General features: G+C 62.5%; 1 protein-coding gene across 2 annotated transcripts in view; it reads right to left on the bottom strand.

Moving 5' to 3' along the window:
• Positions 1-451: 451 nt before the first annotated feature.
• Tp73 (tumor protein p73) overlaps positions 452-24,442 on the bottom strand; it is a 47,508-nt gene continuing 23,517 nt past the window's right edge. For both annotated transcript variants that reach the window (XM_027947763.2, XM_071617276.1), the window contains 11 exons: positions 21,658-21,900; positions 8,540-8,726; positions 8,030-8,145; positions 6,272-6,381; positions 5,769-5,911; positions 5,326-5,414; positions 4,551-4,675; positions 3,910-4,058; positions 3,119-3,257; positions 2,706-2,799; positions 452-1,480 (listed from right to left, as the gene is read on the bottom strand). In XM_027947763.2, coding sequence (XP_027803564.1) covers positions 1,148-1,480; positions 2,706-2,799; positions 3,119-3,257; positions 3,910-4,058; positions 4,551-4,675; positions 5,326-5,414; positions 5,769-5,911; positions 6,272-6,381; positions 8,030-8,145; positions 8,540-8,726; positions 21,658-21,900 — 1,728 coding nt within the window. In that variant the 3' untranslated portion in view covers positions 452-1,147. The remainder of the gene's footprint in view (positions 1,481-2,705; positions 2,800-3,118; positions 3,258-3,909; positions 4,059-4,550; positions 4,676-5,325; positions 5,415-5,768; positions 5,912-6,271; positions 6,382-8,029; positions 8,146-8,539; positions 8,727-21,657; positions 21,901-24,442) is intronic.

Raw genomic sequence — 24,442 nt, 5'->3', positions numbered from 1 at the left:
GCTCTGGCTACGGAGGCTCAGGAGGGTCCTCGCAGACGGACGGGCCCACAGGTGGCCCCTGCCAACGTCTCCCCTCACCTGTGGAGTCCTGTCCTTAGGCTCCATCAAGGCCGGGCCCCCGTCCCTGCCTCAGTGCCATCCCCTGAGAACAGGAAACTGCCACCAGCGCAGCACCGGCCTCGGGCCTGAGGTGGACCTGTGACACCCCCACAGAGGACAGGGAAGGACGTTCCTGAGTGCTGCTCGGTTTCCCTCCTCCACCGCTGTCCATCCTGGGGACACGTGACAGCCCCCCCCCCCCGCCCCGGCTCGTCCCCTTCTGAGCCGGGCTTGTTGGCAACACGTGGGAAGCAAAAAAGATGTGCCAGGTAGAACCCGGGACGGCTCAGAGTGGAACTCAAGGACAAAACTACACCACAGTGACCCTCCACGTACAAAAGAGCACATTTTATCAAATGTTGACGATTTCCAGTAGTCCCCGCGACGTGCTATCCCCCTCCTCTCCGTCACCTCTCTCGGTGACGGCGGCCAGGTGCTCGCGGGGGTGCCTGCTGGAGGCAGGTGCCAGAAGCTTCCTGGCCTCCAAGGAGGGGCCATGCCCTCGTCCACCGTCCAGTTCCAGCCAGCTCTGATTTGAGCAGGAAAGACACGGTCACTGCGAGTGGGTGTGCAGGGGACAGAGCCATCCTCAGGTCCCGCAGAGGAGTCCCCAGCCCCACCTTGGGCACCACAGTTTGGACTCAACCTGCCGGTGACCGTGTTTCAGGGCAGTCACCCGCTGCTCACCGCTACCCAGAACAAAAAGACACCAGAAATACTTTTTGGCAGAACATCAGCAGAGGAGTCCTTGCTTGGTTGGGAGAGGGCAGAGTCCCCAAAGAACAGACGCTGGTGTGGCTCCTCCTGCCAGGGACAGCCTGCCCAGCACCAGCCCACGCCCAACCTGGCCAGCCTGCGGGCAGGCAGCTCCAGAGTTTCCCACAGGGATTCAGGCGCAATGTGCATCTCCGGTGGCTGGAGAAGGCCAGTGATGTCCCCTTGGAAGCGGTGCACACTGGGAGGACCCTGCCTTTTCTCCGGGCACAGCCCAAAGGTCTTGCCACTGAGGCCAAGCGCGACCGTGGCAGGCGCCGGGGAGGCCGGGCCCTCAGTGGCTCTCACTCTCTGTGAACTCCTCCTTGATGGGCTGCTTGCGGGACCTGCAGTCAGGCAGGTCGAAGCCGAAGTCCGCCCACTCGTCGGGGCCGGCCACTCCGGGGCCGCTGCGGTTGGGGATGGTGATGGTGTGGCGCACGCGGAAATGCACGGCCTCCATGACCCGCTGCCGCTGCAGCTCCCCCGAGCCGCCAATGGAGATGGTGGCCGTGTTGCCGCTGGAGCGCAGCAGCTGCTGGCCACAGTCATGGCCCTGCTTCAAGTCCTGCAGCCCCCTCCAGATGGTCATGCGGTACTGGTCAGGGATCTTCAGGGCCCCGAGGTCCTGCAAGAGTGGCGCCCCCCGGGGGCAGGAGAAGAGCTGCAGGATCACATGACCAGCTGGTGGCCTTCTCCTAGAGACGCCCCACCCGCAAGGAAGCCCCTGCCCAGGGGCACTGTCATCTGGAGGGGCCCAGAAGAGGGCAGCACAGGACCCCGTGTTTGGTGTTGGGCCACACCACATCTTGGCAGGGTTGCTGAGAAGTGCGTGGAAGTCCTCCTGGGGCCGTGTCCAGCAGGGCCCTGGCCACAGTCAGGGTAGAGATGGGGCCGGGTGGATGACCTGCCTCCCAGCCTTGGGGCACCCCTCGGTGCTATTAGCTGGCAGTAATCCCGGATCAGCCCTGAGCTTCCGCCACCCGCCACCCCTGCTCCCCACACCAGGCTCATGAACAGCGCTGGTGAGGCTCAGTTGACCTGGGCCCTGTGAGCTGGCCAGGAGGGCCATGGGGATAGCCTGGGGAGGGTGGTAAGTGGACACAGCCATGACCACCCTCAGCGAGTGGCCAGGCTCTCACCCCGGCTCCCTCAGACAAATCTGCACCTTTGGCCTGGGACCCTGGGCCAGGTTCAAAGCTGGCCTCTGACCTGGGTGAGCCAGCTGGCCGAGAAGCAGGGACAGCAGAGGGCCCGAGGCACAGAGCTGCAGCCCCGAGGGCTGACTGCTGTGTCCGATGGACCTGTCCAGCTGTCAGGGCAACCCTAAGCCACTGCAGACCAGTCCGGCTCCAGCCTGCCAGTGTTCGTACTGAAACCAGAGACAGCATGGCTGCTTGCTCAAAACAGCTGCCTGGGGTCCTTCCAGCCCCCAACTCTGGACCCAGAATGTGTGGTTGCCAAATGCAGGATGAGCTGCGTGGCTTTGGGCCAGCTGCTTGCCTTCTCTGAGCCTTAGCGTACATGGTTCTGAACTAAACCCACCCCCTCTGACTCCTGCACTGACACTTTAGGCCTTGGAAACAGCCCAGCCCCTAAAATCAAAGGCAGCCTGACTCAGGGCACCAGAAGACTCTGACCAGAGACAACCTGAAGCCCAGCTCCCAGAGGCCCCGCTGCAAGTCCACCAGCCTCCTCCCCACCCGGTGGAGCTCGCCTGCAGCTTCGAGAGCTGCCTCCAGGGGGAAGTGAGCGCTGTGGCCAGGCTCCGCCCACCCAGGGAAAGGCTGCCCGCTCCCCTGCCCTGGAAGGCAGTTCCCTCCGGGACAGCCCCTGCCCCCTCTGAGCCTCACCTCGATGGTTAGGTTCTGTAGGTGATACATGTTCTGCAGCCCTTGGGAGGTGAAGTACTCGATGCAGTTTGGGCACCCCAATCCTGTTAGAAAGCTGCGGGGGGCCGGGGGACGACGGCAGCATGAGCCTCAGGACGCCTCGTGGTGAGGCCTGGCGGGTGGGAACAGCCTCTCACAGGGAGGCTCAGCCCAGTGGCCAGGGCCTCAGACAAAGCTGTGGCTCCCTCGGGACACCCATGGACCCAACCCTGGGGGCATCAGCCAGAAGCCCTGTTCCTGGTGCTCTCCCTTCTAAGGACCGTTTGCAGTTACGCTGTGGATTAACAGGAGGGGGCGGGCAGCGGCCAGCGTGCAGAGACCACCCCCTGCTGACAGGGTGACAGTAGGAGCCCCGTCAGGCAGACACTCCGTACCTGACAAGGCTGGGGTCGGCGTGGTAGGGCGGTGGTGGGGAGCAGTGGGGTCCCGAGACCATGGACTGGGAACTGTGGCCGCCGTTCATCTCCCCGTTGGCCGGCACCGTGTGGCTGTGGCTGTTGAGCACCCCAGGGCCTGGGCAGGAGGGCAGGTGGGCCTCAGTGTCCCCGAGCAGGCAGGCCCCATAGGAGGCTCCCGAGGCAGCATCAAGGCTGGCAGTGTGACGCTCAGTGACCACGGCCACCCGAGGCTTAAGCAAGGACTGAGCCCTGGGCCCTGGCTCCTGTCCCTAGGAGGTATGGACCTATGTACAAGCTGCTCAGTCCATGAGAGGGCAGAGGGACAGCAGCGGGCACCAGAGCACCACAGGTCTCAGGGTCTCTAATGCTGGGGTCTGGATGTCTCAGGACACCCCTTGGGGGCACCCCAGCTTCAGACACATGGCTGGCTGAGCCTCCTGCAAGTGCTGGGGCCCCCTTTCATCATTTAACCCTCAAAACAAGTGAGGCTGGCACTTCTAATGCCATTTCCCTCGTGGGGAAACTGAGGCTCTGTGAGGCCAACAGCCCCTTCAGCTGCTGAGAGGAGGTGCAGGGCTGTGAGCCGCCTGCTCCTAACCATGCCGTCTCTGCCCTCCTGGGATTGCCAGTGGACCCTGCTGCCCACCGGAGCCACTGGGGGAGGAGCGGCCCGTGCCCTCCCACCAGCTTGGCCACAGTGACTCTAGCCAGACCCAGTATTGGGTCTCCCCAACCCACTTGGGGCCTCCAGTGCACGAGGGACTCACCCATGGGCCCCAGGTTGGGCCCAGCCGCTGAGCTGTGTGGGGGAGGCTGACCCACCAGCTGGTTGACCGAGGGCAGCTTACTGACTCCAGCGTGCACCTTGCTCATGGGGGAGAGGACAGGCCCATAGGATGGAGGCTGTAGGGGGCTCCTGCTTGGAAAGCAATGAACCACGTTTAAGGAGGCCAGGGCAGCTCGCCCGGCCCAGGCATGTCCATGAGTGCCACTGCACGCAGGCAGAGGGGACCTGACCCACTGAGCCTCAAGAGCGGCTGCCTCCTCACTGGCCTCCTGCCCACTGCAGCCAGGCCCAGCCCCCAGCCTCTTCCCCTGCTGTCCAGCAGGACCTCTGTGGTGGGTGGAGCTGACTCATGCCACTGACGTCACCCTCCCTACCTTTCCACTCAGCAAACTTCACAAGGCCCCTTGGAGGGAGAACATAGTGAAGGCCATGACGCAGGGTCCCAGGGCGGCCACAGGACCACCCTGAGCTGAGCCCTGAGCCGCCAGGCCCCACTGCTGGTCCCCAGTGGCCAGGAAAACCTCAGTGCTCCTGCCTTTCCCCTGCTGGGCAGAGCCACCCCCTTCCCAGCCAGGTGGCCGGCACCGAGCAGGGGCAGCCGGGGGCGGCCAGCTCACTCACGGCCTCTGCAGGAGCTGCTGCTGCTGCTGCCGGTAGGAGTCCACGAGCGGCTGCGGCACCAGCTCCATCAGCTCCAGGCTCTCCTTCACCTTCATCAGGATCTCGAAGTTCTCCCGGCCGCGCACCTGAGCACAGAGGCAGACGCTCTGCCAGGGGCACGCAGGACCCCACCGGCCCAGGCCCCTAGGGGGCAGCGCAGCCGGAGGAGGACACCGGCTGGCAGCAGCGTGTTCTTCCTCGGGGTTCCCTGGCCTTTCCCCTTCCCCTGCAGCAGATCTGACCAGTGACCACGACCTGAGTGGCAGGCCAGGCCTCCTGTCCAGGGGAACCATGGCCACTCCTTCCTGCTCAGGGGACGGGGGGATTTCAACAAAGGCTCCCTGTGAAGAATTAAAACCCCTCAGCTCCATTGTGGAAGAGGGAGACCATCGAGGCATGAGGTGCCTCGATTCATCAGCCAAGTGGCCTCACGCCAACTGTCCTAGACACACAAGCCACACACCACCTGCCAGAACTGAGGATTATGGGATGCCTGCCGAATTTCCACCGTCGGATCGGCCTGGCTCAGAGCCACTGACCTGGCGGACCCGCCTCACTCGCGGTGGCCTGTCGGGTCGGCTCCCTGGGAGCCTCCTCTCTTTTGAGGCCCTGCCTTCTATGGAGATTCATCGAAGGTGTGGGGGCCACCCCTGGTGGCCTCTGGGATGCGCCGGCCTGGGCTGCCCAAGTGACAGAGCTAGGCAGGTCCCCCCGCGGCCCTGGGGTGCTCACTCACGTGCATGTAGTATACGTCCTCGTCCCCGTGCCGCCTCTTCTTCACGCTGCTGCCCAGGGTGGGGATGGCAGGGGGACTCTGCTTGAACGCTACAGGGAGGCAGGCAGGGCAGGTGAGCCAGGCCACAGGTGGAGGGCACAGGGCGGAGGCCCGGGGTTTCGAGACACCCCACTCCCATGCAAGCTGGCCCTCCCATGGACGCAGCACGTGATCGGAGCAAACCTGGACAGATGCCAGGCCAGACGAGCTGAGCCCAGGGTGCCACGTGGGCCGGGACCTATGAGGTGCCCTGGCCAGGGGCTCAGGGACCAGGGAGGCCTCTGGGCCCCAGGACCATTCAGGGCCTGGATCTGCCTAAGAGATGCTAGCGTGTCCCCCCAAGTTCCCCGCATGTCCAGCTCCATCCTTTAGCGCGGCCGCCCACCACCGCCGGGCCCACTCACCCCGCTTGCCAGCGGCCACGCTCTTGGTGGCGCTCTCGTTCAGGGCTTGCTGCTCACGGTAGTGGTCCTCATCGGCTTTGCGGTCACGGCCAGGACAGGCACAGATGCGTCCCTCAAAGGACCGGCGGCCCAGCACCTGTCCACTGTCAGGACGGCACAGCCAGAGCCATGAGCTGCAGCAACCCAGCCCAGCCCTGCCTCTCCCCGCCCACTGTGGGCCCCGCAGGACTGGCCTCCTGGGCCGAGCACCGAGGCAGGGTGGCCAGAGTGTTCCCACAGGAAGAACCACAGCCCCGAGCAGCAGGCTGCTCTGAGGTCAGCCTGCCCCGCCTCCCTCCCAAGGCCCAGCTCCTGCCCCGGAGGCAGGGGAGGTCCCTCCCTCCCAGCAGCCTGTCCTGCGGACCCTTCTCCCAGCTGGCCTTGCCGTCCCGGCTCTGTGCCAAGCCCCACGGTGCTGGCCTGAGCCCTGCTCCACCTCCACCACCACATCATGGCAGACTCACTCCCGGGTCTCCAGGGTGATGATGATGAGGATGGGCCGGCGATTCATGCCCCCCACGCAGCTGCTGTTGCACATGAAGTTGTACAGGATGGTGGTGAACTCTGTCCCCACCTGTACGCGGGGAGGCAGGAGGAGGGCAGGCATCAACCACATCTGGCCCTGGCTCTGGATAGGCACAGGGTGGGGGGCTTCTCTGTTGTTCTCATGTCATCATCATCCATCCAATCAAACACCGTCCATCTGTCAATCTATCCATCCACTTACTCACCCCCTTCCACCCACCCACCCACCCATCCACTCACCATCCATCCACCCACCTATTTACCCATCATCTATTCATCTATCCACTTATCCACCTACCCACCCACCCACCCATCCACCATCCATCCATTCATCCACTTATCTACCCACCATCCATCCAGCATCCACCTACCCACCCATCCATCCATCCACCATCCACCCACCCATCTACCCACCTTCTCATGCATCTACCCACCCACCCATTACCCATCCCTGCATCTATCCAACCATCCAGTGTATTGAGCACTGAGTGCTGTGCTGGTTCTGTGTTCTGAGAGGGCTCAGGCCTGGTCTCTGGTCTCTGTTCTCAGGAAGCAAGGGTCTGTGGTCCCTTTGCCTGGGCCATCAGTGGCACAGGCTGAGGTCAAGCCCTGAGGCTGTGTGAGACTGGGTGTGTGTGTTGCATGCGGTGGACTCACTGGGGCAGGATGTGAGGCACTGTTAAGGATGAGGGGACCACAGTCATCCTGGGTAGACATCCCCGAGCACCTCTATTTCTTGAGGAGTTTGGGGAAGGCCCAAGACACAAACCCAGGATTTGATGTGTGAGCATCCTGGGACCACAAAATGGGCAGTTTTCATGAACGCCTTGGGTCAGGGACACAAAACCGCCATGGGTTTGGAAAACTCAGGCTTTCACAGAGCTGCTGACACATGCTAGCCACGCACTTCCTGGGCAGGTGACAGGCATGGGCAGGTGGAGAGGGGAGAGGGAGGAGGGAGTGCTGCAGCTGGGTCACACCCCTGGGGTCTGTCCCACTCACAGAAAGGGCTGCCCTCAGAGGACCACGGGGTGGGGCCCTGGAGGGCTGGTCTCAGAACCAGGTACAGGGATGGGGCCTGGCAGTCACCTGCTCTCCCCGGGGACACCCATCCCACCACCACCTCTATGGGTCCCCTCAACCCTCTGCCTCCCTCCACCCCCACCCTTTCCCACCAGCTGAGCCCCACATCAGACCCAGAATGGCGTCCCCATCCCCAGGACCTTCTGCTACTTTCAGATTAAAGGTCAGGCCCTACCTCAGCCTCTCCTCCTCCGGCCGCCTGCCCCTGATGCCCTGTCTGGCCTGAGGGCCACGTCCAGCCCCAGCCTGGATGCCCGCACCCCACCAGTGCTTGCTGGTTTGGTTCTCTCGGCCAATCCAGAGTCTGAGGTGCCTGGGAACGTCCACTGTGCTCCTCTGGTGTCCAGCCCAGGCCCAGACCAATGTTGGGACCAACAGGCAGGAAGAGGAGACTCCAGGAGGGCAGGCTGAGGCTCAGAGACCACCTACCCACCCATGACAGAGGCCCGTCAGACCTGGCCTGGAGCGCCGGTGTGCACAGCAGGTGCTCAGAACCAGTGCTGGGTGCCAGGCAGACAAGGGCCTCGTGACACAACTGCACTCAGTGGGGGCCCCTGAGCCCTGAGGCCAGCCAGAATCTCCACCTGGGGGACCCCATCTGGCCCCTGGCCTACCTGCGGGGGCTCGTAGGGCACCACGACACTCTGCCTGCCGGTGACAGGGTCGTCCACATACTGTGAGAGGCTGTTGCCCTCCACGCGGATGAGGTGGCTGGCCGGGGCAGACTGTCCTGCCGGGAGGGCACACCACTTCAGAGAGGGGCCCGGTGCCTGGTGGCCTGGACCCCTGGGCATCCCAGGCAGGACTCAGGCCTGCTGCCAGCCCTGTGCCTGGCCCAGAAGCTCTGTCCTCAGCAATCCTGCTGAGCCCCAGGTGGCCCCAAGGCCTGGCCAGCACACTGGAGGGCACCCCATGTGGACTCCACCTGGCCACTGGATCTGCAGACCCACCCCAGACCACCTGCTCCCGCTCTGGAGCCCCAGTCAGAGCTGGGAGAAACGGGGCCCCGGGAGGAATGGCTGCATCCACACGGTCAGCCCCCACTCCCTGGACCCTGCATCTCGGCTGGTCATCCGGCCGCTGGCCATGGTGCTGCAGTGGTCTGGGAGCTGGCGGGGACTCACCTTCGTTGAAATCCCTCCCAAGCTCATGGTTGGGGCAGCGCTTCACGATGTCGGTCACGTGCTCTGCCTTCTTGTAAACCGGCATGGCCCTCACGGCCGTGCCCGGGGGCGGTGGCGTGGACACCTTGATCTGGATGGGGCACGTCTTGGCGATTTGGCAGTACAGCTTCTTCAACAGTGGGGAGTACTGGAGGGGGAGGGCAACGGGTGGAGGTCGGCAGCCTGGCTCCAGGCCTGGCTCTGGCTGGGTCCCCTACCTGGAGTGCCATCCTCCCCGGAGCCCCGTCCTCCTGCACTCTGGTGCAGACCACCCGCCTTTCCTTCAAAGTGTGGAGAGGGGCATGTGTGAGCCAGCAACCACGGGGCAATCTGCACCTGGGTCTCACTGGTTGGAGAGGCAGGCGCCCTTCCACTCATTAGGTGAAGGTGGGTGGTGGAGACCAGCGTGGGGAGCAGCGGGGGCGGGGCAGGGAGGGGCAGGGAGCTGCGTCCTCCGAGCCTCACCCAGCGCCTGGCTTTTCCCAGCATGAACCTTAGGGCCTGACTGCAGAGCCTGAGGAGGTGGGTTTGTGGTATTGAGTCCTCCGTTCAGAACCCAGAAGGCAGTGCGCATGGTGTTGGCACATGGCCATGCGCCCCTGATGCTCTGGAGCTTGGACAGAGAACTCCCTGGATGGGTGGAGGTCTCGCCGCCCAGTGACCCTGGCACCCTCTCTGGCTGGAGTCATCGCTTCTGAGCTGAGCTTGGTCTCTGCCACCATGGGGCTCCTCGAACCACAAAGCACCAGTTTCCCCAGCCTAGAACCTGAGGAGGCCAGATGTCCATCCAGGGCCGACCTGGATGCTGCCCCAGGGACGATGCCCTCTACCCTTCCTGATCCAGCCGCCTGAGGAGGCCTCCAGGATCCTTGCCCTGGGGCCCAATCTGCCCACCTGACCGGCCAGCCCTGCTGAGGCCACCCAAGGGTGTCCACTGGTTTCCAGGCTGACCGACCGCCCCCCCCCACACACACTTCTGGATCCTGGCACTACTCAAGACTGCACACACCCTCCTACCCCAGGGTCAGCAGGAATGGCGCCAGGCTCAGAGGCCATTTCTTCCCCATCCCATACCCTCTGCATGACTCCCAAATGACTTGGAATCTTGAGTTACACCATCCACAAGTGTCCCCCAGCACCCCATCTCACTCCACGTGGCACAGCTGGAGAAACTGAGCCGAGACAGGTGTTTGCTGGAGAAGCAGGCAGAGCCCACACACCCAGGGCCTCTCCTCTGCCGAGCAAGGGGGGACCTCAGGCTCCTTCAGACTTGAGTTCCCCTGACAGTGGACTGGCTGGACCCGCATGTACCCTTAGCTAGGCAAGCCAAGCCCGGGGAGAGTGGGGAGGGAAAGGAGGGTGTGACTGAGGTTGCTGGTGACCCCCATCTCGGCAAGTCACCGCAGGCAGAGGCCGCACCCCCAGTCCTGCCTTAGGTGCAGAACCAGCTTGCTGCCCACACCCTGCAGGTGGGGCAAGGCCAGGTCAGAAAATCCCCAGCAGGGCAAGTGGATTTCAGCTCCGCTTGGGCACCAGCTGGCACTCAGAGGGGCCAGCTCTGGTCACGCTGGGGAGTGCAGCCTCCTTGTTTCCCTGGGGAAGGCTTCCCAGGAGGGGTCACTGACATGAGTCCCCATCGCTACAAATGCCGCCCCTCCACTCCCAAAGCATCCCTTTGGAGGGAAACTGGTTGCCCTGCCCCAGGACATGTGGGAACTGTCCACAGCTTGGTCCTCTGAGACTTGGACCCAGGGTGATTCAGACAGGGCTCATCCAAGCTCTGGGAGACTGTGCCAGAGCTCTGGTTTCTTGGACAAAGGTCACGCCCGCCTCAAGCTGGCACACGGTAGCACAATGTCCATCTGTGCTGATTGGAGACCCCTCACAGTGCCAGTGCCCTGGACAGGTAAGAGTGGTGACACAGTGCTGACAGGTGGAGGAGAGGCTACCAAACTTCTCTGAAGCCCAAAGCAGCCTGTGGGGTGAGCTGCTCACTGCTGAGCACTTAGAGAGTGCCTGCTGTATGCACAGTGCATGTCCCCAGAATGCAGGCACTGGAAGAAGGTTGAGGGGGCTGGCCCGCACCAGTAACCTGGAATAGAAGGAGATGAGCAACCTGTACTCAATAAATGGCTTCTTTCTTCCTGTGGTCCCTCCCTGGAGAGGCATGTGAGACGTGGAGCAATGACCACAGAGCACACAGGATCCCCCAACCCAGCATGGACCCTCCCCATCCTCCAGCTACTCACAAGTGAGGCTTCAGAACAAGCCCTCGATTGAGACAACTGCACAGTTGGCCTCATGCAGGGGACCCCCCGTGAAAACCCAGAGAGGCTCTGAGAGGCCAACCAAGGGGGCTTCCTGGTGGAGGAGGCCCCCAGAGAAAGGCACAAGGATCTGAGCATAGCTAGGGACATCGGGCCCAGCCTGGGGCTGGAGAGCCTCCCCTTCAGCAAGCATCCATTCCAGGCTCCCCTTAGGAAAATGGGCTGTGGGGTCCAGGTGACAGACACCCTGTGAGACAGGCCTGGCCTGGGGGCAGGGCTCAGGTCAAAGTCACCAGCCACAGCAAAAGGAGAACAGCCCAAAGTCTGGCCACCGAAGCCCCGTCTAGCGCTGGCGTTTGCAGCCTGGGCTCCCTTGAACCCTGGACAGACTTCTCCGCCCTCTACTACACAATGCCTGCTCTGGGTGGCGGAGCGCAGCAGGTCCGCGGGCCGGGTCGTTCACAGTACCAGGCTGGACCTGCGCGGGTCCCACTCCTTGTAAGCAGGCCCAGCCGTCCAGAGATGGAGGTGGTGTGGGAGGGGCTGGGACCACATGCACCCGCCCAGGGGCTCTAGGCCTGGCTCCCGCCATTACCTCTCCAGGGCTGACCGTCCAGAGTCGCCCTGCTCCCAACCTTGACCTGAGATGGAGCATTAGGCCCACCAAGGCCCTGGGCCAAGGTAGGCTGGAGCGAGGCCGGGCGAGGTGTGACAGGGCCCTGCCGCCGCATTCCTGGGCAGCCCCGACACGCCCGGCCGTGGGGGCGCGCCCGGCTCCCGCCGTGTTCCGACAGGGACGAGCGGGCTCGCGCGGCCCCGCGGCTCCGACAGCCGTGGAGTCTGAACAGCGCGCGCGGCTTCAAAGCCCCTGTCCTTCCCCAGGGTCCTGCCCCAGCCCCACCCGCCGGCTCCTCCGGAGCCCGGGCGCGCACTTGCCAGGACCGCAGCCCCAGATGCGCACCTCGGGCGCGGCCAGCGGGAGCCGGAGAGGAGCGCGCGGTGAACGCCCCGCCCCGGGGAGGAGCTCGGGCGCCGGGAGCTGTCCCTGGTACTCGGGCGGCGGCGGTAGCGGGGCTCCAGCTGGAGTGCCCAGTGGCCTCCGGTGGGCAGTTCCTGACCGAATCCAGCTGTGGAGGGCAGAGAGTGAGGGGGCCGCTTCCCTCAGTAAGGCCCTCCCTTCCTCTTCTAAGGGCCCCTGGTCGGCCTGGCCCCCCACAGAGGCGCCCCAACACAGCGCTCATGTGGACTTTGGCACGCACACACCTGCCACTGCGCATGACTGGCTGGACGCAGAGGTGCCCATCCTGGCCCTCCCCGGCAGCCTCAGGGAGGGATGCCTGTGGCCTCCCCACACCTGGGAGCATCAGGTGGGGACAGGTGGCCACGGGAAGGAAGGACCCCTGGAATACCCACGTCTTGAGCCTGGAGAGGCCTGAGCACTCCCCCAGGTCCCCAGACAGAACTGGAGGGGTCAGCGCTCAGGGTGGAAGTCTGAGGAAAGTGGGCAGGAGAGGCCGTTGGTGGTGGCCCTGCTCTGAGAGGTCGAGGAGATGCTTCCTCTCTGCCTCCCCTGCCCCTGCTGCCTTCTCCTTCCCTAGAACCGCTAGATGGATGTGTTTCAACAGATTCTGAGCTGATAAAATCTTATTTATCTTCGACTGTTGACACGGAGCCGCCTAGACTTGCCTGCTCGGATGCGTGTATTCTGTCTGGCTTGCAGGAAATGGTTTGCCCAAACACCCATGCGGCCTGTCCCTCCCAGCACCCCTCCCTCCTCTCCTCTCCTCCCCCACCCCAGTCCAAGGTGGGCCCGGCCTGGCTGGGAGCCCTGGGCCTGGCAGGGCTGGTGTGGGGGTGGCGGGTGAGAGGGCAGGTGGGGGGTGGGCGGGCGCGGGGCTGTTAATTTCCTCGCACCCGCTCCCGGCAGCTGGGTGCCTGGCATGGGCAGGTTTAGGCAAGAGGACAGTGGAGAGGTGATAATAACTTGTCTGTCATTTTCCCAGGACATGTACCATCTTGCAAACCGCAAATACCGTTAACCAGCTTGGGTGAATCTGTTACAACAGATTCTGGAAGACGGGGCCTACAGTGGGGGCTTTTATTTTTTTAAATGATTTTTTTTTACAGCCCACTTTTATCTACTTTCCTTATGTGTATGTGAGTGTGTTTACAGGCACATCTTTCTCCTCTCTTGGACCCCTTCAAAGATCACCCTACCAAGGCCACTGGCCCTCGCTCTCTCCCTGGAACAGCTCTGGGGGCTGACCCACAGAGCATCACTTGAAGTCTGGTGGGCTCAGGCCCATCCCCTGGACCTAGAGAACCCTTTCTCCTGGGTGATCGCAGCCCCGTGGGTGCCTCTTGGACTCCTCTGGATACACCTGTCATGGCACGTCTGCGTCCCACAGAGAGTGACCCGACGGGGAGCATGGCAGGGGGCGCCAACACGGGTCAGGGAGCCCCGGCAGAACAGGAGAGCTAGCCCTGTCCTGGGAGCGACCAGCCTGGCGGGTACATGATCCCCACTTCTTGTTTCAGAACACCTGGGGTCAGGCTGTCGCTCCCAGGTGGGACGCAGTGAAGGCACTCACAGTGGGGCTCCAGGGAGGGTGCAGGCCACACCCCACTGGGCAAAGGGCACAATGGAAGAGCCTGCCGAGCTGTTGGCTGGGGAGGGTGGGAGGACACCGGGAAGCAGGCACATGCAGCCCTGATCACTGTCCAGTCGAGTCCCTGAGGCTGGGCCAAGAAACTGTCCCCTGAGGAGGGGCAGGCCTGTGGTGAGCTGGATACCCCTTAGGATCTGGGCGACCTGCCTCACCATGACCTGGTGGCAGGTCCCAAAGAGCAAGCAGGAGCCACATGGAGGACTCCCGCGGCCTGGGAGACCTTGAGGGTGCCTCCTGCGGTGGATACACCTGTCATGGCACGTCTGCGTCCAACAGAGAGTGACCGGGAGGCTGCGGAGCCTTGGGTGCTATAACTGGGCTCGGGCCTGCCCAGCCCCCATGTCAGGCACGGCTGCAGAGACAGAAGACGTGGCTTCTGTCCTGAGTTAGCACCAGCAGGGAGGGAAGCAGGCGTGTGCTGAGCTAGGGCAGGCCTGGTGCTCGGTCCCCCGTCAGAGTAAAGGCCTGATGGGCACCTGGCCAGGACTTGAGGCCGATACCAGAAGCCTGGCCACAGGCAGCCCAGGAGCAGCCCAGAGGAGAGCAGAGGGTTTGTGGTTGGGAGAGCCAGGGGCAGTGCTCACAGAGGGCCTGCACAGAGCCTTGGGGGGGGGGGGCACCAAACAGCTCTGCTGCCCCTTAACAGGGCTCCTGGGTCCACTGTACCCCTCATGGCCTCTAGATGGTTTTAGCAACCAGTTTTGCCTCTAAAAGCCGCCAGCTCAGACCGGGTGGTCAGCACCCAGGCCAGGGCTGTGTGGCTCACAATACTGTGAGATGCTTATCTGGTCTCCATGGGCTCTGAAGGGACGGGGTCTTTTCATATGATGGTGAATTGACTGATAGCTGGTGGCCACCACGTAGCTGCATGAGGGCTGGTCAAAGGAAGACCAAGGAAGGATCCTGCATTGGAACTTGAAGCTCCAGCCACCTCCCAGGAAGGAAGAGGGTGAAGGAGGGTCAGCCAATCATGCCTATGTAATGGAACTTCGTAAGACCCCAAAGGGCAGGGTTTAGACCACTTCTATATAGCACATGGAGGTCCAGGAGGGCAGTGCCCAGGCAGGACAGGGAAGCTCCGTATCCCTTCCCCACACCTGGCCTGGGCATCTCTTCACCTGCATCCTTTGCAGCACACCAGGATGGGCTACCATGCTTCCTGAGTCCTGTCAGCCTTGAGCAAACACTGGACCCTGAAGCCTGGGGGTGACAGTTGAGCTTATGGCTGGCAGCTGAAGGGGTGGCATCCCTGGGGACTGAGCCCTTGCCCTGTGCCCCCTGATGTGACCTCCAGGTGCAGAACTGGCTGTGAGTGGAGGCTGCCCTGCTGGTGTCTGCTGCCACAGCCCTGATGGCTTCCTGGTGGGTGGGGGAGGGGAAATCACACACCTTTTGGGGTCCTAGGAGTCCTAGAAGCTGAGTTTGGTTCTTTTCTCTGTTTTAAGATCTCCAGGCTCCAGCCCCTGGCCCCTGGTCACTGCCAGGCTTGACGGGTCCTGGGAACTGATATCCGGATATCACAAGATTGGCCTCAAGCAGTCTGTGGTCTGGGGGGAGCCCCAGTGCTCACGGAGGGCCTGCACAGAGCCTGTGGGACTGTGTCCCCCAGAACACCGAACAGCTATGCTGCCCTCGACAGGGGTGGGGTTCTGTGTCTCATAGAAGGGACAAAGCAGGATGTGGCTCCAGGTGTGATACACGTTCTGGACTGCCTTACATCCCTGAGGAGTGGGGGCCTGGCCTGCCCTGGTCCTGCTACAGAGGGCGTCTCTCTTAACATCTGTGGGGTGGGGGGTCCCTGCAGCTGATTGGCAGGGACAGCTGGCCTCTACTTTGCTAGAGTCCTTGCTGTGGAGGGTGTTGGTGGATTTGCTGAGACCATCCCACAGGTTGAGTACTAACACCCTAGCTCTGCCTTCACCTGGCTGTGGGGACTCCAACTGGTCCTACGCTGTGACCCAGAGTCCCATCTGGAGACCTTGGGTGGAGGGGTAGCAGGCAGTGTTCTGAGGACATAAACAGGGGCTGTGTCCAAAATGCCACACCCACCTCTGTCTCCCAGCTGGGTCCAAACTCGGGTGCCCCTGCCCACCCACTTGGCTTCTGACTTGGCCAGCAGAGAGCCCATACCCACCTGCCCTGGGTGCCCTGGAGTGAGCAGCCCCTGGCCGGCTGACCTGTGGCCCCCGGCTTTATGGAGAAAACATATGGCGAGAGTCCAGCGAGCAGGGCTATGGTCCAGGCCACAGCACTACCCAGCAGAGGCTCAGCCGGGAGGTGGCCAGCAGTCTGTCCTGCTCACCACAGGGAAGACCACACTACTTAGCCCCCACCCTGTCCTGGGAGGCAGGAGCTGTCCCAGTCTTCTGAGCTGGCCTGGCCCTGCCCACTGGAAGTAGAAGGGAGCCCTGGGGTCAGCTGGCCCCCTTCTACTTCCAGTTTCTTACAGGAAATCCAAGAGCCTCCAGCCGCCACCTTTCTGGGCAGTGGCTTGGTCTGGTATAGGGGTCATGGGTGGACAGCTCCTTCCCTTAGGGCCCTGCAGCTTCCTGGGACACTAGCTGGAGGCAGCAGAGACCAGGGAGGGCAGGAGGCGAGCTGGGCCCATGGGAGTGCCTGTGTTTCTGTTTTTAACACTGTAGTTGGTTGAAATCTAAGTTTTCATTGAACCTCATACATATGGAGTGTAGCCCTTGGGGACAGAGTTCTGGCATCTAACTCTAATGCCAAAGCCAGGTCCCAGCAGTGGAGGTGGCCTCCATCATCCCCCTCAAGAGTCTCCAGCTGGACCCACCCTGCACAGGACTGGGATGCAGGTACGGCCCAGGCCATGGGCAGCACAGCTGGGCAGGTGACCAGGCATGACTCTGGGCTGTAGGCCTGAGGGGGCTCCCCAGGGGCCTCTGAACTCATGCTTTACCCCCAGCTCTGGCAACTTTTCCCAGGGGACTTCTCTGCCCTCAAACGCACCATCCTGCTCTCGGCTTCCGTGGTCCATCAAAACCCTGACCACCAGCCTCGGCCTGCCACACCATCTGCAGCGGAGGCGGTTCCCCCATGCGGACTGGCTACAGGTCCCCTGCCACTGACTCCTTGGGAAAGGGCCAGAATGCCCTCTACCAGGGCAGGGGCTGGGCCTGCAGGACCAGGGCCAGTGGACTCTTGTGTTGCCCATCCACACACTTGAACTTAGCCACCAGTGGGACCTGAGGAAATCCCAAAGCCCTCCCTGGCCCAGAGGAGAAGGGACGCCAGCTCCTGCTCAGCACGGCCTCCACGTCCAGGCCCGGGCCAGCCAGGCCCCATCCAGCTTTAGCACCAGGTCCAGGAGAACCCTGTGGTGGGCCCTCCCCACCTGCAAAACAGGCTGGTGGAATTGGGGTGAGGTGGGCGGGGCCAGGCCCACAGGACAGCACCAGGAGAGGTAAGGAGGGACTGTCCGCAGGCCCGGCTGGCCTGACTCCTCACCTTGGAGTCTGGTCAGCCCCAGAGCATCCCAGTGATAAAGATTCTAGAGGACCTTCCATTTGCTGATTTAAAACTTGGTTCCTTGGGCTTCGGGCAGGCTCTACGTCCACAGTAACAGGAGCTCATGGGGCAAGGTCTGTGCTCCCCCAGGGCCAAGCAGGCAGACCTCTGAGGGTCAGCACCTCTGTACCCTTGGTCACAGAGGTCTGACACATCCCAGACTCACCCCCATGGAGTTGGAGTCATGGTGAGACTGCGGGACAGGACCCTGGTTGGGGTGTGCCCAGTGAGGTGGGCAGTCCATGCAACCCATGAACAGGCTCTCAGGGTTGGGCTTCTGGGGTCAAGGTGACCTGCCCTGACCTGACCTCTGGGAGGCCGAGTTCTTCCTTTGTGAAGTGAGAGAGAAGCGCCTACCTCCTGCAGCTGTGGGACCAGTACACAGGGGCCCTGCAGTGGTGTGGTCAGCACCATGAGTCAGAACTCGGGTCCATGCAGCGACCACCGCTTTGGAAACAAGTCTTTGAAAATGGACCATTACTCCTAACAAATAATTGGTCCTGTTTCTCCACATCCTGAGCCCATGGGGCAGGAGCCTGTCTTCCCAGGGGCCCTACAAGAGCCCAATGGTGCGAGGTGGGGCCCCTCTGGCTGGGGATTGCTCTCAGCTCCCAGGACCAGCCTGCTGGTGTCCGGGCTGCAGCCAGTCCAGGGCCTCCGAGCCTGACTTTTCCAGCCTCACTCATGGCCTTCAGACCAAGTTCTGTGACCAGGGCCAGGGCTCCTCTGGCTGTCAAGAGGACAGAGAGAGAATAGATGAGCCACCTCTAGCCAGGAGACCGGGCACTGACCCTGGCCAGAGCCGACTGCTGGGTGCTCCCTGGGCAGAGCCCTGCTGTACAATAGGAGCAATCACTGCGATCTCCCCTAAGTGTTCTCGTTTCCCCTAATAATCCACGTTTCATCTCCACAATAAACACTCTTAGAACTCTTCCCTTGGCTTTAAATACACATAATTGCTCCTGGTGCCAGTAAAAGTATTAATTCCACTTATGCATTCCATAAACTTTTAGGATAACGCAATTGATACCACAATCGTGTTGGGACACCTCTGCTATTCTTCTCTGGCTTGCAAACCTCCGAGGGGCTGGAAAGTTTTCTCCAAATCCATTAGTGTTGACTCAGCCTTGTCCTCCCCAGAAATCCCTCCTAGGGCTCTGCGCTTCCCGCCCGCCCTCCACAGCTCCCCCAGGCCGAGCGGGGGCCCTCACGCCACATGGATCCACTGCCCCCACCCCCGACCACACACACACCACACGCACACGCACTGAATCTGAGGGCAGCTGGGGTTACACAGGGCCGTGTCCAGGCCATGTCCCTCCGAGGGCTCCCACCTGTGGCCTCCTTCCTGTGCATGCCCTCACCACCAGCCTCCCACAGCTGCCTCTGAGCACTCAGTCGGCTATTCCATGAAGCCTGGCCTCCCGGTGCCCACAGATGCCTTGTGGGACCAGGGCTTCCACCCACATGGGCCTTCTTGACTGACCACAGAGCCCATCTCTAACCCTCCCAAATACCAAGCTTGTCTGCGTCCCCTGGCATAAAGGAAGGGGCTGAGCTGGGTGGCATTCAGGGACCCTTGTGTCAGGCTTCTCTAGTGGGTAGAGGAGATCACACCTGCTCCTCCTCTGCCAGGAGACCCCTGGGGCCAGCTGTCCACAACACTGCCAGCTAATAGGGGTAGTTCCTAGAACAGGAGTGTCCACAGGGCCAAGAACACTGCCCATGTCCCAGGAAGGTCACAAAATGGGCAAGAGCGACTGCTACCCTCATCCTTGGCCCAGCCCCCAGTACAACTGTCCACTGAGCATCAGTGCCCACTGGCTCACAACTGTGGCCTTTCCCAGTGTCTCTCTCCCCAGATCCCAGAGGGTCCTGAGATGGAACAAGCACTGGCCAGGGCGGCTAGAACAGCAGACCTTGCAGGGTGCTCCCTGACGCCAGGCCCTGTTCTGAGAAGCCCCGAGAGCCAGCCGATCTGTTCCTCCTGTGCCAGAGGACGGGGGGCAGGGAGGTGACACAGCAGTAGGTTACCAGCAGACCTGGGAGGGGACCTGCACACCAGCAGGGGTCCCAGGTCTACCTATCCCACTTACAGAGATTGCCAGCCAAGCTGTCCTCGCCTGTCACTGGTTCCTGTCACTGGCCACAGCCTTGTAGCCAAACATTAAGCCTTCTCCAGCGGCTCCACCTGCCTGCTGGTGTGGGGCAAGGGGTCGTCGGACCCTGGACGGCAACCTGAGGCCTGCCTGGGCGTGCCATGGATGTATGCACACGTGTGTGCTCCCGAGTACCCGTGTGCCTCAGTGTGGCCAGCATGTGGGGGTGCCCGCGTCTGTGTGTGCACATGCATGCACATGGGCACAGACGTGCAAGCCCCTGAGCTGAGGGCTCCAGACCCCTGGGTGCGGTAGCAGAGCCGAAGTCTGAGGGAAGCCGATGGGGCAGTGGACCCCAGCGCTGGGGAGGCCCATCGAAGCTCCAGCACAATAGAGACCAAGGACGACATTAACAGCTGTGGTCACCTGGGGGCTAGCGAGGGTGTTTTTGCTGATCTGGGAGAAGAACGAGGGCAGCACTCAACGCGGAATTGTACTTGAGAAAAATACGAATTATCTATCAGTTACCAGCCAGCAGCGTGGCAGGGGCCGAGCACCGCGTGGTGCTGAGTCCAGGGCAGCAAGTCTGGGCAGCGCCCACACAGCTGGACCTCCAAGAACTGACAGCAGTGGCTGCCTGCCCCTCCCTGGGCAAGGGAAAAAGCTCTCAGGGGTCTGCTCCCAGAGAGCCAAGGTGCCAAAAATCTCATTATCAATGTTGGTCCCACCTCCACCAGCTGCCCGGGGAGGAGGAGGGGCCTGCGCAGGCACAGCACCCTGGCGCTGCGCGGCTCTGATGCTGGGCACCAAGTGGGGGCCAGTTTGGAGGCTGCACCTTGCCCAACCCATGTGGCTGGTCAACCAGGGCCGCCTCAGTGGCCAGCAGACCACCCCATGGGGATACTTAGGGCAGGACAGTAGGACCAAACCATATGTCCCTTGAGCCCTGGCAGGGGTGGCAGAGCCTCATGTAGGGGGAGACAGCCAGCAGGCGGGCAGCTCCTCTTCCTCCCTGGGGACCAGCTCAGACCATGTGAGATGCCCCGAGCCCCGGGGCACTGCATCCTCCAACAAAGGGAAGGAAGGGGACAGAGCCTCTACCCAGCCAGGACTCAAGGGGATCCTTCTCCAGAAGCTCAGACTCTGATGACAGTGTCACTTAGGAGAATGGGTACCCCCACCCCCAGAAGGGAGAGAATGACCTGGGCAAGGAGGCTGGACACAGAAGCAGGTGGTAGTGGGATTCCTGGGCTAGAGGTGTGTGGGTGGGGTGTCTTGGGTGTCCTCACCTGGCTTCAGGTCACCTGGCTGGACTGCCAAGCCCCGGTGAAGGGGCCTTTTTGGCCTCCCTCCCACTAGGGTAGTAGAGAACAGAGAGACCTTGGGCAGGCACAGCCTCATCCAGGGGCCCCAGGCAGGAGGGACTCTGTCACCACAGGGGTGGCTCGGTGACGGAGACCAGCGGTGGAGCCTGCTTGGCTCTCGGTCCATTCCACCTCATCAGAGCTCACGGTCAGGTTGGAGAAATAACTTACAGATGGGGAAACAGGCACGAGGCTGGGCTCTGCAGTAACCGCCTGGACGGGGCTGGGGGGCCCTGGACAGGAGTCACAATTGCCCGGCCCGTCAGAGCCCCAGGATTGGGGTGGAACCTCCACTCAGTGATGGGCCAGCAGCTGGGGAGCCAATGGCCAGCAACAACCAGAAGCAGGGGTGGGAGGTCCTGGCTGGAGCCCAGTCCCCAGACCAGTGTCTCCAGCCGCCTGCAGAGCCTGACGGGGCCACCTGGGCTCTGCCCTGCCCTCCAGCTCCAGTGGCTGGAAACACTGGCACGGGTGTCACTGGCCTCTCGCCCAGGGCCTCGCCCGCTATCTGAACAGCTCCGCGTGCCTTGGCTCCCTTGGCTGTAAAATGGGATGAGAATGGATTCCATCCTGTGGTCACTGAGCTCAGAGCACTCGGCGCAGGCCAGCTAGCAGCAGGGTGAATGGGGGAGGCTCCCGGGGTCGGCACAAGCCAGATTCTCCCCAGGGGCACGGCCACGGCCCCAGCCCTCAGCACCGTGTTCCTGCCCCAACCTCCCCGTCCCGTGCCAGTGCTCGGAGATGACATTCCAGAGAAGACAGGGCAGAGCCCTCAGCCACAACCAGCAGAGGGCCATGCTGCCCAGAGGAGGTGGCCTCAGTGGACTCGGATGACCCTCGCAGCAGGGTCCCCACCTGAGCACAGGCAAGCTGGCCAGTTGGCCTTGGTGAGAACAGTCTGCCCCTGCCCCTGGCTCTCCTGGACGGGTCACATCCTACCCCTCTGGGGCCCTGGGGGAAGCTGGCTGGCTCTGGCCAGCGTCCTAGGGGTGGGCACACATGGACTGCCCAGCCCAGAGACCCGCCTCCTGCCCGATGCTCCTCCCGGCTTGGGCCAGGTGGGAACCCTGTGTGGACAGCGGCTGCTCAGCCCTCCTGAGGTGCCCTGAGGGCCTCCCCATCCCCAGGCTGCTGGGAGCAGGGGCCACTCACCGTCCAGGTGGCTGACTTGGCTGTGCTTGACTGCTGGAAGGTGACCTCGAAGTGGTGGGGGCCAGGGTAGTCGGTGTTGGAGGGGATGACGGGCGCCGGGGACATGGTGTCAAAGGTGGAGCTGGGCTGCGCGTAGGGCGAGTGGGTGGGCACGCTGGCCGCGTGCTCCGGGGTGTAGGGGCTGGCTGGGGCTGGGCGGCTGCTCATCTGGTCCATGGTGCTGCTGAGCAAATTGAACTGGGCCTGGAGGGAAGGGGGAGGAGGGAGGGAGAAACTCTGTCGGCTGGGCTGCGGGTGGAAGCCCCAGCCCTCCCCGGTCCCATCAGGGAGGTGTCTTGTTACAGGAGCCTTAAAGGGCCAGCCGGCTCCAGTCATCCCAAATATTTCCTCAGGCCCCCACCCCACCCCAACAGGCCACTACTTGTGTTGGGATAAACTGACATATTCACCTTGCCCGCCCCTCTCCATCGCCTCCCCGAGTGCCAGGGTTTCTGGGGATCCACCCAGCTGCCCGGGAGGAATCGGGGCTTTGCAGCCTGGAGCGGAGCTGATGGGGTGCGGGGCTCCCCACTCCTGATGCTCCACTGTTCTCCCCAGGGGCAGCCCTGTGAGCTAGGCCATGGCAGGCAGGACTGGAGCACCCTCTGGAGCAAAGGGTGCCACGAGGCTCTGGGGGACCAGATGTGGCCCCTGAATCCAGCCACCCAGGAGGGGGCTGCATGTCAGTGGCTGAGCCCAATATTCCCTTGTGTCCCCAGAGTCCCCAACAACCACTTTCACTGGTGTCCTCAAGTAGGTGGCCTCATCTCCATCAGAATGGCCAAGAAGCCTCCAGGCAGGGTGGACAGCCCCCCAGGGCCTCCTGGCAGCCCAGCTCCTCCCAGGTCCACTCTCCCAGGAACAGGGACTGCGCCTGGTGGGGCCCTGGGACGCCCGGATGGGTCAGCCTCCCCAGCAGCTTCAGAGTCCCCAGTGTCTGGGTCCAGAGCGAGCCTCGCCTGGAGGCCCGGCCCAGGAAGGCCCTTTCCAAATCCCGAGGCTTCCCGCAGGAGGCAGGTTGGGGAGGGTGACACTGAAGGGCTCCCCTGGCCAGACTGGGTCCTTGCAGGAGTGGCTGCGGGGCTCTTTCCCCGGCCCAGGGTCGTCGGTACTGTCCTCTCCACAGACCCTGTGGGTACAGAGCAGGAGCCCGAGGCCTGGAGGGCAGAAGTGACCGGGGGATCCAGCGGCCCAGGCAGGGAGCCTGAGAACATGGGACAGGGGACAGTGAAGGGGGACCCAGCAGGCGACCTCTTACTCCACACTCCCTCCTAGAGCCCTTGGAACCCACCAAAGTCCTCCCTCCCACCACCCTGCCTCCTCCAAACTGGAAAACAAACAGGTTCCTGGACACTGGGGTGGGTGCGGGCCTGTCCTGTGCCCCCCTGTGAGTCCCCCAGCAGGGCTGGGGAGGGTGGGGGCCTGCTCAGCTCTTCCTGCACCTCAGCCCACCTTCTTCCAAGGGGGGCTGGGCTTAATGACCCAAAGTCCCTCCAGCACAGCCTGCGCAGAGGCCACAAGTCCTGTGAGTCCGTGACAAGAGCCCTTGGCCCCCAGGGCCCTGCCACTCCTGGGTTTTGTCCAGAGTCCTGAACACAGGGGCAGGCTGGGCAGCTGAGGGCTCAGTGGAAGACTGTCCAGGAGGATGAGAGAGGGGCTGGGAGGGCAGGGGCAGGTCATGGCTCTCAGCAACACCAAGAGCAAGGTAGAGGCTTTCCTTGGGTACGCTAGCTCCGGGATGGCCAGCTGCCATCCAACCATTGGGTCGAATCCACACCCTGTCCACCGGGGCGGCCACACAGGGCTCTCCTGGGAAAGTCGTGGTACAGGGTCTGGCCAAACCTGCCACCATATGGAAACAGCCTGCGGGCCTTGGGCCATGGACTTGGGGACCCTCTATTGATAAGACAGCGTCCCCTGCGGGACAGACCCTGCCCACCTCGCCAGCACCACTGAGGCTGACTGACCCCACTCCTCAGCTCAGAGGCGACACCAGCTGGAAAGACCCCCACTGGGGTCCTCTCCCATCTCACTCTGCTTCTCTGGAAGGCGTTGCTTGAGCGTCCCCTACTGAACTGGGAGCCAAGAGGACCCACGCTGTCCAGAAGGTCCTTCTGACACAGCCTGAGGAATGGCAGGATGAGTCGTGCTGAGCTGCAGGTGCAAGCCCGCCCTGATGCCCAGGCCTGGGCCACAGAAAGCAGCGGCCTCATCTGCCCTTCCACATTCACACCCTGAACCATCCTAATTTGGGTAAATAAATTATTAAATCGCATCCACCTTTTGAGTGTGGCTACTAGTAACTGCAGCGTTGCACCCATGGCTCATGTTTAGTGGTCATCCTTCCCATGTGGGGACTGGGCCCAGGACTCCATGGACACCAAATGCCACCTGTGCATGCTCAAGCCCCTTACCCAAGCGGCCAGTATTGCTCAGAACCTGTGCCCGCCCTATACGCTTTCCACCATCTCTAGACGAGTAATGCTAACAACGTAATTGCTGTGCAAATAGATATTACGCTGCACTCTTCAGGGATCAGAGACAGGGAAAGTGTGTGTGCGCCCAGTACAGAGCCGCTGTCTCTACCGGATGGTGCTGGAGGATTGCACCCTCTGTCTGCACTCTCAGGTTTGCTGGTGGAGTGAAGAATGAGTGAGTGAGTGGAGGTGTGGAGGTGAGCCAAGCTGGTGATGGCTGCACACCTCCACCTGGTGGGCGAAGGTCAGCTCACCCTGGTGCAGGCAGG

The sequence above is a fragment of the Marmota flaviventris genome, chromosome 10 (genome assembly GCF_047511675.1).
Source record: "Marmota flaviventris isolate mMarFla1 chromosome 10, mMarFla1.hap1, whole genome shotgun sequence".
Lineage (NCBI taxonomy): Eukaryota > Metazoa > Chordata > Mammalia > Rodentia > Sciuridae > Marmota > Marmota flaviventris.
The sequence above is the reverse complement of the archived record's forward strand: the minus strand, read 5'-3'. Positions and strand labels throughout refer to the sequence as shown.